This window comes from Triplophysa dalaica, chromosome 1 (assembly GCF_015846415.1).
Source record: "Triplophysa dalaica isolate WHDGS20190420 chromosome 1, ASM1584641v1, whole genome shotgun sequence".
In the NCBI taxonomy this organism is placed as follows: Eukaryota; Metazoa; Chordata; class Actinopteri; order Cypriniformes; family Nemacheilidae; genus Triplophysa; species Triplophysa dalaica.
The window spans coordinates 993,706-1,007,340 of NC_079542.1; the positions used below are offsets into that span (position 1 = coordinate 993,706).

At 40.4% G+C, this 13,635-nt stretch overlaps 1 protein-coding gene across 5 annotated transcripts; it reads left to right on the forward strand.

Moving 5' to 3' along the window:
- The first annotated feature begins 608 nt into the window (after nucleotides 1-608).
- On the forward strand, nucleotides 609-13,048 carry LOC130435401 (TOX high mobility group box family member 4-B-like). 5 transcript variants are annotated; one of them, XM_056766380.1, is made up of 9 exons: nucleotides 609-792; nucleotides 1,885-1,953; nucleotides 2,031-2,294; nucleotides 2,374-2,634; nucleotides 2,739-3,038; nucleotides 3,122-3,202; nucleotides 4,067-4,660; nucleotides 4,823-4,977; nucleotides 10,228-13,048. In XM_056766380.1, the coding sequence occupies exons 1-9, from the start codon at nucleotides 787-789 to the stop codon at nucleotides 10,283-10,285; spliced, it is 1,788 nt and encodes a 595-aa protein (XP_056622358.1). In that variant the 5' UTR covers nucleotides 609-786; the 3' UTR covers nucleotides 10,286-13,048. The 5 variants fall into 5 exon arrangements, with proteins under 5 accessions (XP_056622358.1, XP_056622193.1, XP_056622273.1 ...); XM_056766215.1 differs by lacking the exon at nucleotides 609-792 and adding an exon at nucleotides 1,162-1,719 and having other exon boundaries at nucleotides 4,070-4,660; XM_056766295.1 differs by lacking the exon at nucleotides 609-792 and adding an exon at nucleotides 1,163-1,719 and having other exon boundaries at nucleotides 2,742-3,038; nucleotides 4,070-4,660.
- The last annotated feature ends 587 nt before the right edge of the window (nucleotides 13,049-13,635 follow it).

Genomic DNA, 13,635 nt, shown 5'->3' on the forward strand with positions numbered 1-13,635 from the left:
TTAGCAGCAATGCCACAATGAGCCAAATAGCACTGGTTTATATATAATAATAATAATAACAGAAGATTATTTTCAAAGTGAATGACAGAAACATTGACTTAAAAATGTGGTTTAAAAGATCACAAAGATTTATATAATCTTTTTAATTGAACTTATACTTTTTTTGGTTATCCAATTGTTTCCATTGTTTCCCATCTGCTAAATGACCAAATGTAAATGTTAAATATTTTAAGAATATGTTTAATGATTTAGTACTTTGTGAATTCTACCTTGAATGTTCTGAGTCAACAATTGAAGAGTTTATTTACAAAAACAAAACGGATAACTCCACATTTCTCGTTGTATTGTGTAGCTAATCTATTTTTTTTAGTTACTTTCACTTAACTTCAGTTTAATTGATATTACTATAAATAAGCACAATAAATCAATTGCAAAGGAACACTTCAATTATTAATGAAGACAATAAGCCAAATCACTTTGTAACTTCATAATTCAATACATCACTTATTCATTTTCAATGTCTTGCGTTTAATATTATAAGTAGTTTTAAAACTGTCGCATGAAAATGCTTTTATCGGTCAGTCTCGACCTTCCCAATATGGCGGCGACGCGTCACCGACGACATTCGTGAGGGTGGGGCGAGCCGTTGCGTCACTGCCGCACATCTACGCCACCCGGAAGTTCAGGTGCCAGGATTGGTGAGATGTTTGCTGTTGTTCCGCAAGAATCGCCTCTTGATCGGACATTTACATTCAGAGAGAAGAGTCGTGTGGCTGACAGGGCGGAATGGAGGTAAGAAGACGCCGTCGGCAGTAGAACTGGTTCATGTGTGTAGAACCCCCCACACACACACACACACACACCAGTGAAACTCACACATCTCCCAATTTACAAATCTGCTTTCAGTCCCAACGCACTCCTGTCACTTTAAATGAGCACTCAACGTCACGGCGAAGCAAAGGTCGGCCGTGTCATCTGCATTTAAGTTAAAAGACGACTGTTAAAATGCTATATATTGACAGATAATTTCATTTACATAAAGGGATTAAACACGTCATGTTTTTTAAACGACGACAACACATGTTTACTATGTCATCGTCATTTGGACGACTAAAATTCTCCTCCAAAGGCCCCGGGTCGTACCATTATGTCGAGTGGCGGGGGTCCCGAAGTGATTCGCGTTAATAAAGCATTCCTGTCTGCACTGGTTTGCGGTTTAATCGCGTTCGTGGCGTTGAGAAAGTTTTCTTTCCCGTGTCTGACACAACCCACTCGTGAAATATGAGCTCGATGAGATGCTTGAACTCCCCTCGACGAGTCGTCCCGAAGTCCCGCATCCACAGATTCGAGCTCGCGACCGGACAGAAGCGCGACTCACGTCTTCGACGCTCTTTCGCTGCTGCGCGTTTTCCACGTGCTGTCATTCCAATCGACTTAGATCGGAGCCGTTGTGATCGGACGGGACTGAGTTTGCGCTTCACGTCGTCTTTGCACAATATGTATTGTTGGAAGTGTTGCGAAGGTAATATCTGATCGCGACCGCAGTGCGCGTCAGGCCCGGATCTGGAGGAGCGTTTGACAGATGTGTAGCTCGGAAATCTACTGTCGGTCGTGATGGATCTGAATTTTTACTCGGATTTATCGGACGGAACCGGGCGGTCCGATGAGCCGGAGTTTCTGGACGCTCAGGCGTTTAACGGGTTCGACGCCGTTCAGAAGGTGACAGGAACGCACAACACCAACACGCGCGACTGAAATGTGTTGACATTCAAATGTCAGATACGAGAACCGGACAGTATCGGTTGATTATGTGTATGTTGCAAACTGCACGTGTGAGTGAAGATTGTGTAGTGCCTCATGTGATTGTGTGTTTGTGTCGATCAGTTCCCGGGAGGCGGTGAGAACTACCTGACCATCAGCGGAGAGGGTCATCACTTTCTCTCATCAGCAGAGGTAACACACACACACACACACACACACTGTTCGTGATATGACTCTAATGTGGTCCTAACATGTTGATGTCCCCGTAGCCGTTTCACACACCCAACCTGGGCGATGAGGAGTTTGAGATCCCGCCCATATCTCTGGACCCCGACTCTTCGCTGGGCGTTTCTCACTTCGGAGAGCTGGGTGATGCTGGTCCATCGTCCGGCGTGCCGGGGAACGCCGTGGTCGGCGGGAACGATCCTTCTTTCGCCTCCACATTTGTGAATGCGCCCTCGCAGGGCCTGGAGCATCTCGGTCTGATGAGTCAGCAGGGGGCCGGACCCATGCTCGGATCCACCCTGGGAATGGTACCACTTCAGTCAGACTCCATACGACAATCCCCGCAGTGTTAGATGTGTCTTTTGATGTGGTGTTCTCTCTCCGCAGGATCTCAGCCATCCTCTTGGTTCGCAGTTCAGTAGCTCTTCGCCGATGACCATTGACGTCTCTCTGGGTGACATGAACCACGGCCTGTTGGGGCACAACCAGCTGACCACCATCGACCAATCGGAACTGAGCGCCCAGCTCGGGTTGAGTCTAGGTGGCGGCCCCATTCTGCCGCGCACACGGTCGCCTGACCAGCTGCCGTCTGACGCCGGCTCGCCGTCTGATTCGCTGCAGGACGATGACGTGGACGATTTCAGACAAGTGGGTGTCGTATGTTTTTGGTTCTGTTGTTGGCCGTGCCCCTTAAATGTGTGGTGTGACATTTCTGCCGTGTCTCCCCTCTGTTTCCCCCCCATCCGGCTCAGAAGAGCTTGCTGGTGGATTCACCCGTCTCTCTCTCCGTGGTCTCTCTCTCGCCCTCTCGGTCGGATCCGCCTGTGGCTCCGGCATCCTCCGCTCCTCTGAGGAAAGGTGCGGGAGGAGGAGGGAAAAAGGGCAAGAAGAAGAAAGACCCAAACGAGCCACAGAAGCCGGTGTCGGCGTACGCGCTGTTCTTCAGGGACACGCAGGCCGCCATCAAGGGGCAGAATCCCAACGCCACATTCGGAGAGGTGTCGAAGATCGTCGCCTCCATGTGGGATAGTTTGGGGGAGGAGCAGAAACAGGTAGACACACCCTTCATGAAGAACAACGTGGTCTGGACGAGATGTCGTTGAGGTCTTGATTTTGTTTGCTTGAACTTCTTCAGGTGTACAAGAGGAAGACAGAAGCCGCCAAGAGGGAATATCTGAAAATGCTGGCAGCTTATAAAGCCGGTCAGATGTCAAAGGTCAGTGCTGCTCGTGCATGTGTGTGAGGTCAGACGACATCTGAAGTGCATTCTGGGACATCATGCGTCACAGTTCAGAAATTTTTGTTATTTGTGTTATTTCATGGTTTTGATGGGTATAATAAAATATGAATAAAGAGTGATCCTACACTTTTGATCGCTAGTGAATATTATGTGTAAACAAACTTTTATTCTGAATGCAAATGATCATTGAACAGCCCAATTATATGTCTACCATCAGATGTACATTAGTGATAACCACTGCGTAAATAAGTATCTGGAGGATTTTATTTGGAAATGTATGTTTATAATAAAAATGAAACGCTGCTCTTGCTGTGATCACAGCCATAGATGAAAGGAAAGAACAAAGTGATGGTTTACAGTTTGGAACGCTTCGTTTAATGCGACTAGTGCAAAAGTGAAACGGAATATCTAATGCTGTGTTCACACCAAATGCGAATTGAGTGTTTCGTGTGAGTAAACTACATACACAGTCAATGGCAGGCGGTGCGAATGACGCGAATCGGGCAGCGCGTTTGAGGCATTCTTCCGCGCATGTTGAAAATGTTCAACCCGAGCTATGAATTGCCGCAAAGTGTTTTCGCGTCACTCACGCGAAAATAAGAAACATTTCCAGCAAGTAATAAAGAGCGTGGAAAGCGATTTCTCACGTTTGGTGTGAACGCTGTATAACACAAAGAATTTAAGTGATTTTATTGATCAAGGGTAATGATGTTCTTTTGGCGATAATGACGATCACCACATGAATGTAAGATATTATTATGAATTATTTGTTATAAATATGAACTGGTCATCCAAACCTCCTCGGTATGAGCTGATGTCTACTGATGTTTTTGTTTACAGCAGGCAACTATTGAAGTGTTAGATGCTGCACCTCCATCTCCTCCTGCAGCCCCCGAACCCACGCCGACCCCGACGCGCTCATCTCGCATCCCACAGTTCGCCCCGGACAACAACACCATCACCAACATCTGCACGTCCAACATCATCATAGACCTGCCGCAGGTCACCACACGCTCGCGCACGGGGGCGCACAAACCCGCCGCAACGTCCTCTGCCCCGCCCATTGTTACTAAAATAGTCGTTCCCAAACAGGCGCAGTCCTCGCCTCCGACCGCTCGCCAACCTCCCCCCCTCCAACAGATGCAGAACACCCCCCCACCCCCTCGTCTACAGCAGATGGTACATTCCCAGGCCCCACCCCCTCTCCAGGCTAAACCGCGAGGGGGTGCCTGCACGGGACAAGTGACCGCAGCGGCGCCCCCACCACCTCCTTTGAAAATCAAGATAGTCCCCGCCCTCGTGCAGGCGGATGTGAGCACACCCATCATAGTGACCACTCCTGATGCCACACTGACTGCAGGGGAGGAGCCCCGGCCCACCACCATTGTGGCGGCTTTGTCACCGTCGGCAACTCAGGAGGCGGGTGAAGAAGGGGTGAGTTCAAAAGTTTTGTCAACACTTGATGGGATTACTGCCTCCTGATGTGTTCTGATTTACTTCAGAAGATTCAGTTTTTACTCATTCGCTGGATAAATATGATGGGGAAGAGTTATTGGTGAGTTCATGTGACAGTGCATGCACGTGATTGTTTTTCAGATGGAGGTGGAGTTAAACGTTTTTCCGGGTCCAGACGTGAGTCCATCAGACGCTCCCAGTGTGTGCATTCGTGCCGGCTGTAACAACCCTCCCATCCACAGTAAAGATTGGGACAGAGAGTACTGCAGTAATGAGTGTGTGGCCACGCATTGCAGGTACACACACACACACACACACACACACACACACACACTAAGAGTGTACATAAATAAAAATCATCATTAATCTGAGTTTTAGCTCCGTAAGCTCAGTGACAAGATGATGGCGGAGGCCTTTCTGTCAAGGAACACTGAGTATAACCTTCCCATTTATGTATATTTCCGTTTTGTACTTTTCTTTTATTCGTTTCTCATTCATGCCATTGTTATTTTTTGCAGTTTTGTGTGTTTTTATTAAGAAAGATATTGAACCCAGCGTTAATTCAAGCAATTGCTGTTTGCAAATATCGCTGAAAGTAAAATGCTTCATGCGCACAGGCCTCATCTTCGCCTCCCGGTGTCACCGGTACTACCAGTGTTTTACGCGTCTATTAAAGAGTAAATATTTTGTGATTTTTAAGGTCCTACTTTGGTTCGTGGAGCATCCAACAACAAGTTTACGTACAGTCCTGCTCACCATTATTGGCACCCTTAGTAAATATGAGCAAAGAAGGCTTTACAAATGAATCTGCATTGTTTCTCCTTTTGATCTTTTATTTTAAAAATCTACAATATTCCAACATTTCATTAAAGTAAAACAATTTGAAGTGGGGGAATATCACATTGAGAATATTTTTTCTTACACACCCAGGCCACAATTATTGGTACCCTAGAAATTCTAATGAGTAAAATACATCCCAAGTATATTCTCATAGATATTTACATTTTCTTAGCACACCAAGGTGATGTTGTCCAGTTATGACTTCTAGTTGCACAGGATAATAAATATAAGTAACACAAATCCCAAACCCTGTTAATCATTTAACACAATGAATAAGACCAAATAATATAGTTCTGTTGAGCTTCACAAAATACAAAATGGCTTTAAGGAAATGCTTAAAACAATAAACAATGTCATTTCCAACATCAGGGCAATGATCAAGAAGTTTCAATGGACTGGAGATTGTCTATATTGTCTAAATGCACAACTATGAGAAGAATTTGAGTGGCCAAAGACTCTTCACAGATCACAGATGGAAAATTGCAGTAATCAGTTGAATTTTGGGGTCAGAAAGTATTTAATGAAAATAAAGGAAAACTGCACCTCCATCAGCACATGTTGTTTGGGACACTGTTCAAGAAACTATTTTATATAACATATTAATCTGCCATACTGGAACTTCTACCAGGACTGGGGTCTACGGCCATATGGAATGAAAAAGTTTTTTTGGCAGCAATAACACAAAATAGGTTCGGTGCACACAGGGATTAAAGAATAACCCATGTCCACAGTTAAATATGTCACCAGATCTTCATTGTTGTGGACCTACTTTTATACCAGAGGTTCTGGACATATTGTTCGGATACATGTCATCATGTTTTATATCAAATACCAACAAGTAAAAAAATCTAAACCTGACTTACTCTTCTAGAAATATTCTAATGGGTCGTGGTTAGATCGTCCATCAGCACATTGGTTCAAAATAATAGGGCTGCACGATTTGAAGAAAAAATCTAATTGTGATTTTTCTGACCAAAATTGCGATTTGCGATTAAAATGCGATTTGACTACTATTAAAAAAAACTAGGTTTTGTTGTGTTGGTTTTAACAACATGCATCAAAGAAAGACCAAGCAAAATCACAAACTATTGAAACGTTATCCCACTGTTTATTTAAAACCACTTACACTGTGGTCATGTTTTTAAATAAAGTTGTCATGCAAAAATGTCATGACACATTAAGAGAATAACAGCAGTATCTTAAATACCTTAATTAACAAGTATAAATAAAACCTCAAACTTTTAAGATCCCAAACACACTGTAAACAATTACAGTTATGTATGGCGTCTGTTATTTTGGCCTACCATTGTGAAAATTTGTCGTAGAGTTTCCTAATTTCAAACACGTGAGCAATCGTGTCGCGAGGTCGACACGGACTTTCAAAATAATTCCAAACATAAGCGTTGCTTTTTCTGTTAGGTACCAAGTCGTCTGGTGCTGCAGAACTTTGCGCTTCAGCAGACATAACGTTACTTTGTTGCGAATTTGAACTGCTGCTCCCGGTCGCGCTCATCTTTATCAAACGATGTTCTTTGCTAATTCAAAGCATGTGGGCTACAGTAGAGATGCGCTGATAAGCTAAAATGTCACCCGCACTCGCTGCTTCGATAAATTATCCACCCGCCCGCACGCACGTATAGTTTTCTCTGATATAGATATCCGGACCCGATCGTTACTTTAATTACTCAGCAAATTTTCTAGCACTGTCTTTGTCTGTAAATGCTTAAATCTAATCTTTCGAGTGATGTACCATATAAGAGGTACCAGTCTTATGGCTTTCATATACATACAGTGTCTCACTGTCGTTGCATATTACATACCCAGCACTTGATTCGTTAAACCACTTCGCTGAAACGCTCCCACATGGTACTTATCTTTCCTACCTTTTGTTTTGTTTTTAATTCTCCCTTTTTAAATTTCTCTAAGATCCGTTTTGCCTCCATTTCTGCTTTAAGAAATAGACCGTCATCTACCGCCGCCACGCGCGCATTTGTTTTAAATTACTGCAAATTAGCGCCTGATTAAAAATGCATTTAAAACATGTTCGTATTTTTTGAGGACTTTTGTTAATATTGTATATGATATCATCCACCCGCGACCCACCCGCAATTAATCAGAATGTTTTTTTTATTACCCGACCCGCGGATCACCCATCCACAGCGCCCACGGATATAACCGCCATCCGCGCATCACTAAAGTGTTAAAATGCTACCTATTGGATAATCGTAAAATTGCTGTCAAATACTACGTAGGTGCATTATCTTATTTAAACTCATTTACATAACATTTACATTTAGTCATTTAGCAGACGCTTTTATCCAAAGCGACTTACAGGTGGGGTTGGCAATAGAAGCAATTGGGACAGCATAAGTACAACAAAAGCATAAGTGCAATCAAAAAAAGAAGACTGGTCTCATATAACCTAACACAGTATACAGAGCTAAGTTAGACTATTTATATTTTTTATTAAGAATAGATGAGAAATAAAAGTCAAAACTAATTCATCCGTCTATTCCCCCCCTCAGTCAGCCCACTCTCATCTGGGGCCGGATTGACATGACATTGACTGACATGTTATTTCTTATATTCAAATTTAAGAAAAAAGTTAGGAATGTTACGTATTGCCCACAAGAAAGTTTTTAAGACTATATTTAAAAATGTTCTCAAGATTGATCTCAGGATAAATGAAGAAGAAACCGAACTCTCTATACAAAAGCGGTTGTAAATATCATCTTAAAATCACAATAGCCTAACGGTTGTCTTAAGTCTCAAAAGGTAAGATGTTTAAAACGTATATTTTGGTTGTTTCACACGCCAGAATTATTAATTTGACGTCTACTTGCCATTAAGGAATATTTATTTTGATCTAATAATGATAAGATGATAATAATGATCCCTTTCTGGGACCAAGTGACTCGAAACGGAGAGAGTCACAAGTATTATGCCGTAGTAACACAGTTTTTTCTTAATGTATTTTAATATGTATATTGCTAACATATTAGCTAACACGTGGTGGTAAATGCCGTTTAGGCTAATGCTAATCCAGTTTATATATATATATGTGCTTTATAAGTATGCGATGTACTTGTAACATACATAAAGTTTATATGATAAAACATCTACAGTTACCAGATGAGCAAGCGAGTGTAACCATATATTTTATTCTTACGAAATAACGGATGATGTTAAGAAAATATTAGAGATTGTTTTAAGAAATGTTTGAAAATCGCTCTCACAAACATTCTTAAGTACCATCTTAGATTTTGTCTTAAGAACAGTTTTCGCAATGAAATGACTCATTTGAGCCCATTTTGTTGAAATAACTTATGATGTCAAAAACTGAACTCAGGAGACTCAATGACTGAACCCATCAAATCACTCACTGAAAACACCTCACAACACACGCGTGCTTTGACCATTAAACAAGAGTGATTAGTAAGATTTAGTATTTAAACTTTATTTATGACAATGTGTGGGAAATGTATAGTTCTGAGCTACTTTTGAGTAGGGATGTAATGATTCACCATGAGCCCGTTAAAACCTCATTTAAATATGTGACGATTCAAGTCGGTTGAAATGTTAAACCATCGCGATACATGTTTGGAAAAGCAGGGCTCGCTGTGTTTACTGCAAACTCGCTTTACAGAGATCTCAGCTTATGCCAGCAAACGTGGATACGCTGATAACAGCATAAAAAAATCCAAGCTAAGAAAAGCACAAAGACTGTGCTCTTTCGATCACAAATAACAGTTGTCTCTTTAATATAAACACAGTCTTTGTTCATATTAAAGAGAATTTACTTATTTCATTTGTAATGCATATTCATTTTATTTAATTTTGGATTAAATTGTATTAAATAATGTTTGTTTGTTGTTTGACATTAAATATATTTTTTAATTCAAAAAGAGAAATAATAAAAGGGCACTTGTTCATTTCTAATTTGTAACTAATTTATTGTAAAAAAGGAATCGTGATTCGTGAAAATCGTATTGTGATATAATTATCGTGAATCGCATCGTGAGTCGAGTGAATCGTAACATCCCTACTTTTGAGTTTTGAGCTAGCTAATTTTATGCTGTAATAAAATTACAACTTTGCAAAGAGGGCAATAAAGGAGGATTGATTTGTGTCAGATATATATAACTTGTAAACTAAATAATAAAAACTGTAAAAAAATTCAACGTTTCTTTGCATTCATTTTGGATTTATTGGACTCGGAAGTGTAAAACCGCAAATATGAAGCGGTCTATAGCTGACTATTTTAAAAGACAGAGCGACAAAATAACAGAATGATTCATCAACTGAGGTCGTTACGCAAGCTCATTATGATTACTATTAAAAAGGTGCGACTAAATTGTAAGTTGGTGCGAGCAACTGAGAAAGTGGGTCGCACACGTGTCACCAGTGGGGAAAATGAGTCTTGAGTCCATTCTGATTTCATCTCGTCTTAAAAGATCACAATTTCAGTAGTAAAAGCATTGAGATGTTCTGTGTTTGTTTATGAGTTCCCATAGCACGCTGTATTTCCAGGAACAAATGAATCATTCTTCATAATAATATTCTTCTTTTTTAGCTGATGTCACAGATTTTTCTGCTTCCATAAATGAACCGGTTGAATGTTCTGTACCGTAGTCAAACCGGATGTAGTTTTCCTGCCGTGCTTCCGTCTTTTTCTCATATGAGTGTTTGTTTGTTTTCATCTGCAGGGATGTGTTCATGGCCTGGTGCGCCATCAGAGGACAAAACTCAACCACTGTGACATAAACACGTGACAGACAGACAGAACCACACCGTAACCTGGAGTGAAACTTCAACAACTTCAGCTGGACTAACGTTAGGTTGATGACAACACGACGTCATCTGAAGCATCGTCGAGCGTCTTAAAAACTCTTATACTGAGAAAGGCGAACAGGGATTTCCATGCGAGTTTACGCTGAAAAGCATCTGAAATGCTCATGGTTTATAATGAGGTAAACTGTGAATGTGATCTGCAGTGTCGGTGTGTTTCACTGGATCATTTAAAGGTACACAAACATCAACATGAGATAAACAACATGAGACGTGCATTATAACTAAGGCTGGGTGATATACCTCCAATTGAGTTTTTCCATGATGCTCCATTGTTCGTTCTTGACGGAGATTAAATGATCATGGACTCTCATTGCCGTCTTCAGGACATTGAGATTTTATACAGTTACGTCAAAATCATTTCATGATATTCTAGCATTTGATGTCTTCAGCATATCATCTAATATTTGATATATTGCCCAGTCTTAATTACAACAAACTCAAGAGCAGAAACACAAGCGCGCGTGTGTACACTTGATGCCGCATTCAAGCGCTCCACGCACTGTATCCGCCATCTTGGAACAGTCCACAGACTTCACTCACAGTTGACATTTGGTTTTTATCATGTGTTAGTGTAGCAGGTATAATGTTTCAGTTTACAAGACAATAAACAGGTTTTCATTATCATACAGAGCAGACAGCTTGATCTTGAGTGTTAACCGACCGGTGTCATGAGGTATCGAGTCCCCCCTCGAATTGAGTCCCCTTTAGGACCCCGAGTGATTCTATTGGCTGAAAGAACATCTATTTGGGTACTCTTTTAGCGCCTGATTCAAATTCTTACAAAATAACATGACGAGGCATGTCACTAGAACTTTGCTAAAATTATCATTAACGTCTTTTACATTAAGTGTTTGCTATGCTAGTGTGTATATGAGGCTAAGGGTTGTCAACGCACCCGTATTAGACGGGACATCCCATATTTTATGCCTGTCTGATTTGTCCTGTACGTGACTTTGCATGTGCTTTTAATTGTCTGCTCCGCTGATCTAACCTGTGATTGAAGCAGCGATCACGACACTTGAGAATGATTTTGTTTCTGAAAACAAAAACAGAAAATATGTAAATGAGAACGGCTTTATTGCGCAAAATATTGTATTAAAATATTATAATACTTTAGAGTTCTGTATGTAGGCCTAACCATTTAGAGATTAAACGCAAATACGATGCGATGACGTCATCAATATGCTAATTAGCACTAATGCAAAGATCTGATTTGGTCCCGTATTTCAAATTCACAAAGTTGGCGAACCCAATGAGGCTATAGGTAGTGAAATCAAACAAATCTCGTTCTAACCTTTTTAGTGGGCTTACATATCAACTAGCATAGCATAGAACTACGTAGTTTGCTAGCACTTTCGAAACAAAGCTAGCCAAAGCACTAACCGAACATTCAAATGTGAATTTTTGTACCAGCCGGGGTCCTAAAGGGGACTGGTGTCAAACGGGGGACTCGATACCTCATGACACCTGCTCACACCATTCCAATATGGCGGACGACCTATGTATAGCGGCCCACAGAAACAGATGCTAATGCTAATTCATGGTTCTAATTTATATCTGTGTGTGTGTGTGCGTGCGCGCGTGCGTGCGTATGTGTGTGTGCGAATGTTACATTAACTAATAAGATAAAGACTGTTTCAAAAGAAAAAGATAATTTTTTGTGTCTGTTATGTTATACTTTAGTTTATTTAAGGGTTTGATCAGGGCTTCCAGAAATGAATCATGGTGACTATAGGTTCTGACCAAATACTTTTACAAAAACGTCACGTTTCTGACGCTGTGCGTGTGATTTAATTTGACTGTAGTAACGCTAACTGTACAAATGATTATATTTGAAAACCTCGGGAACTGTGGTTACCATGGTGATTTTTAAAGTGTTTTATTATCTTGCAAAAGCGTTAGGTTAGAATACAACTGTTGACGCTGTGGCATGTGAATAACTGGAAACAGATTTTTTACTGGTGTTGACTTTGATTAACTGCCTATTAGTATATGACATTATGTATATTTGCTTTTCTCATTTCCTGTTGTTTTTGGAATGTATGCGTTTTGTTATTATTAAGATGAGCTGAGATGTGTGCGAAACGTGAAAGATACAAACACAAACCAATGTAAATGAGGGTCTTCTGTGTCCTTCATTAGTGGAAACAACACAAATTATGATGCAACTTTTTATGGTCCCTTATGAAAATTTACCATGGTTTACTACACTTAAAATTGAAAAACATGGTTACTGTTGCAAAATAATGGTTATCACAAATTAACCGTGGTTTTGAGGAAAAAAAACTAGTAAATGATGGTAACTGTTGTAAAACAATGGGTTTGGCCCAAGTTATCAATGGTTACTACAATTGTACCACAAAAAAACATGGTTGATTTTCATATGGGGTGTAAATGAAGAGTTTGGTTCCAAAATGAGATAACTCTGTTTTTCATGTTCTTGTGTTTATTGTGTATACATCAAAACAAACCAACTGCAGTATGATTATTAATTAGAATGCACAATAAAAAAACGATTTCTCATTTTGTAACCAAACTCTTCATATGTAGATCTTTTAAAGTTAGGTTGTGTTTTGTCTTGAATCATGCAGAAAAGCTTTGGTCTTAACCTCACTCTTTGCTATATTAGCAAATGTGCACATTTTAATGAGTAACAGATTAAATGCAACAAAAATAGCTTGTGTTCTGTCTTCATTCTCCATACGTATATTTTTAGGTCTGATGTAAAGGAACAAAACACTTTTTTGGGAAAGAGGCTCATGTCAAACTCCCCCAGAGTTAATACTTTGAGTTTTAATGTTGTCTGTTCAGCTCATTTTAGCACTGTTAGCATAGCTTAGCATAGATCGTTGAATCCAATTAGAAAAATAGCATCGCGTTCAAAAATGATCGAAGAGCTTTCATATTTCTCCGATTTCAAACATGATTCTTTTCTGTACTTATAATAGTTCATAATCATATCGGCAAAAAAAAACGCAACGTTTCGTTTTCCGCCCGTCTTGGCACACGATAGAAGTACAGAAGAGTCGAGTTTTAAATAGGACAAATATCGAAACTCTTTGGTCATATTACAAAATTCATGTAGTTACATCTCGGTGGAAGAGCAAAGGTAAGTTAAAATGATTATATTTCAATATTACATTGTCAGATACAATGTTCATAAACGGTTAAACTCAACTTATTAACACTGGGAGAGTTAGAAAATGAGCCTAATTCCAAAAAAGTGGAGAAGTCGTTTAATAACACGTGAAGAATGACCCGAG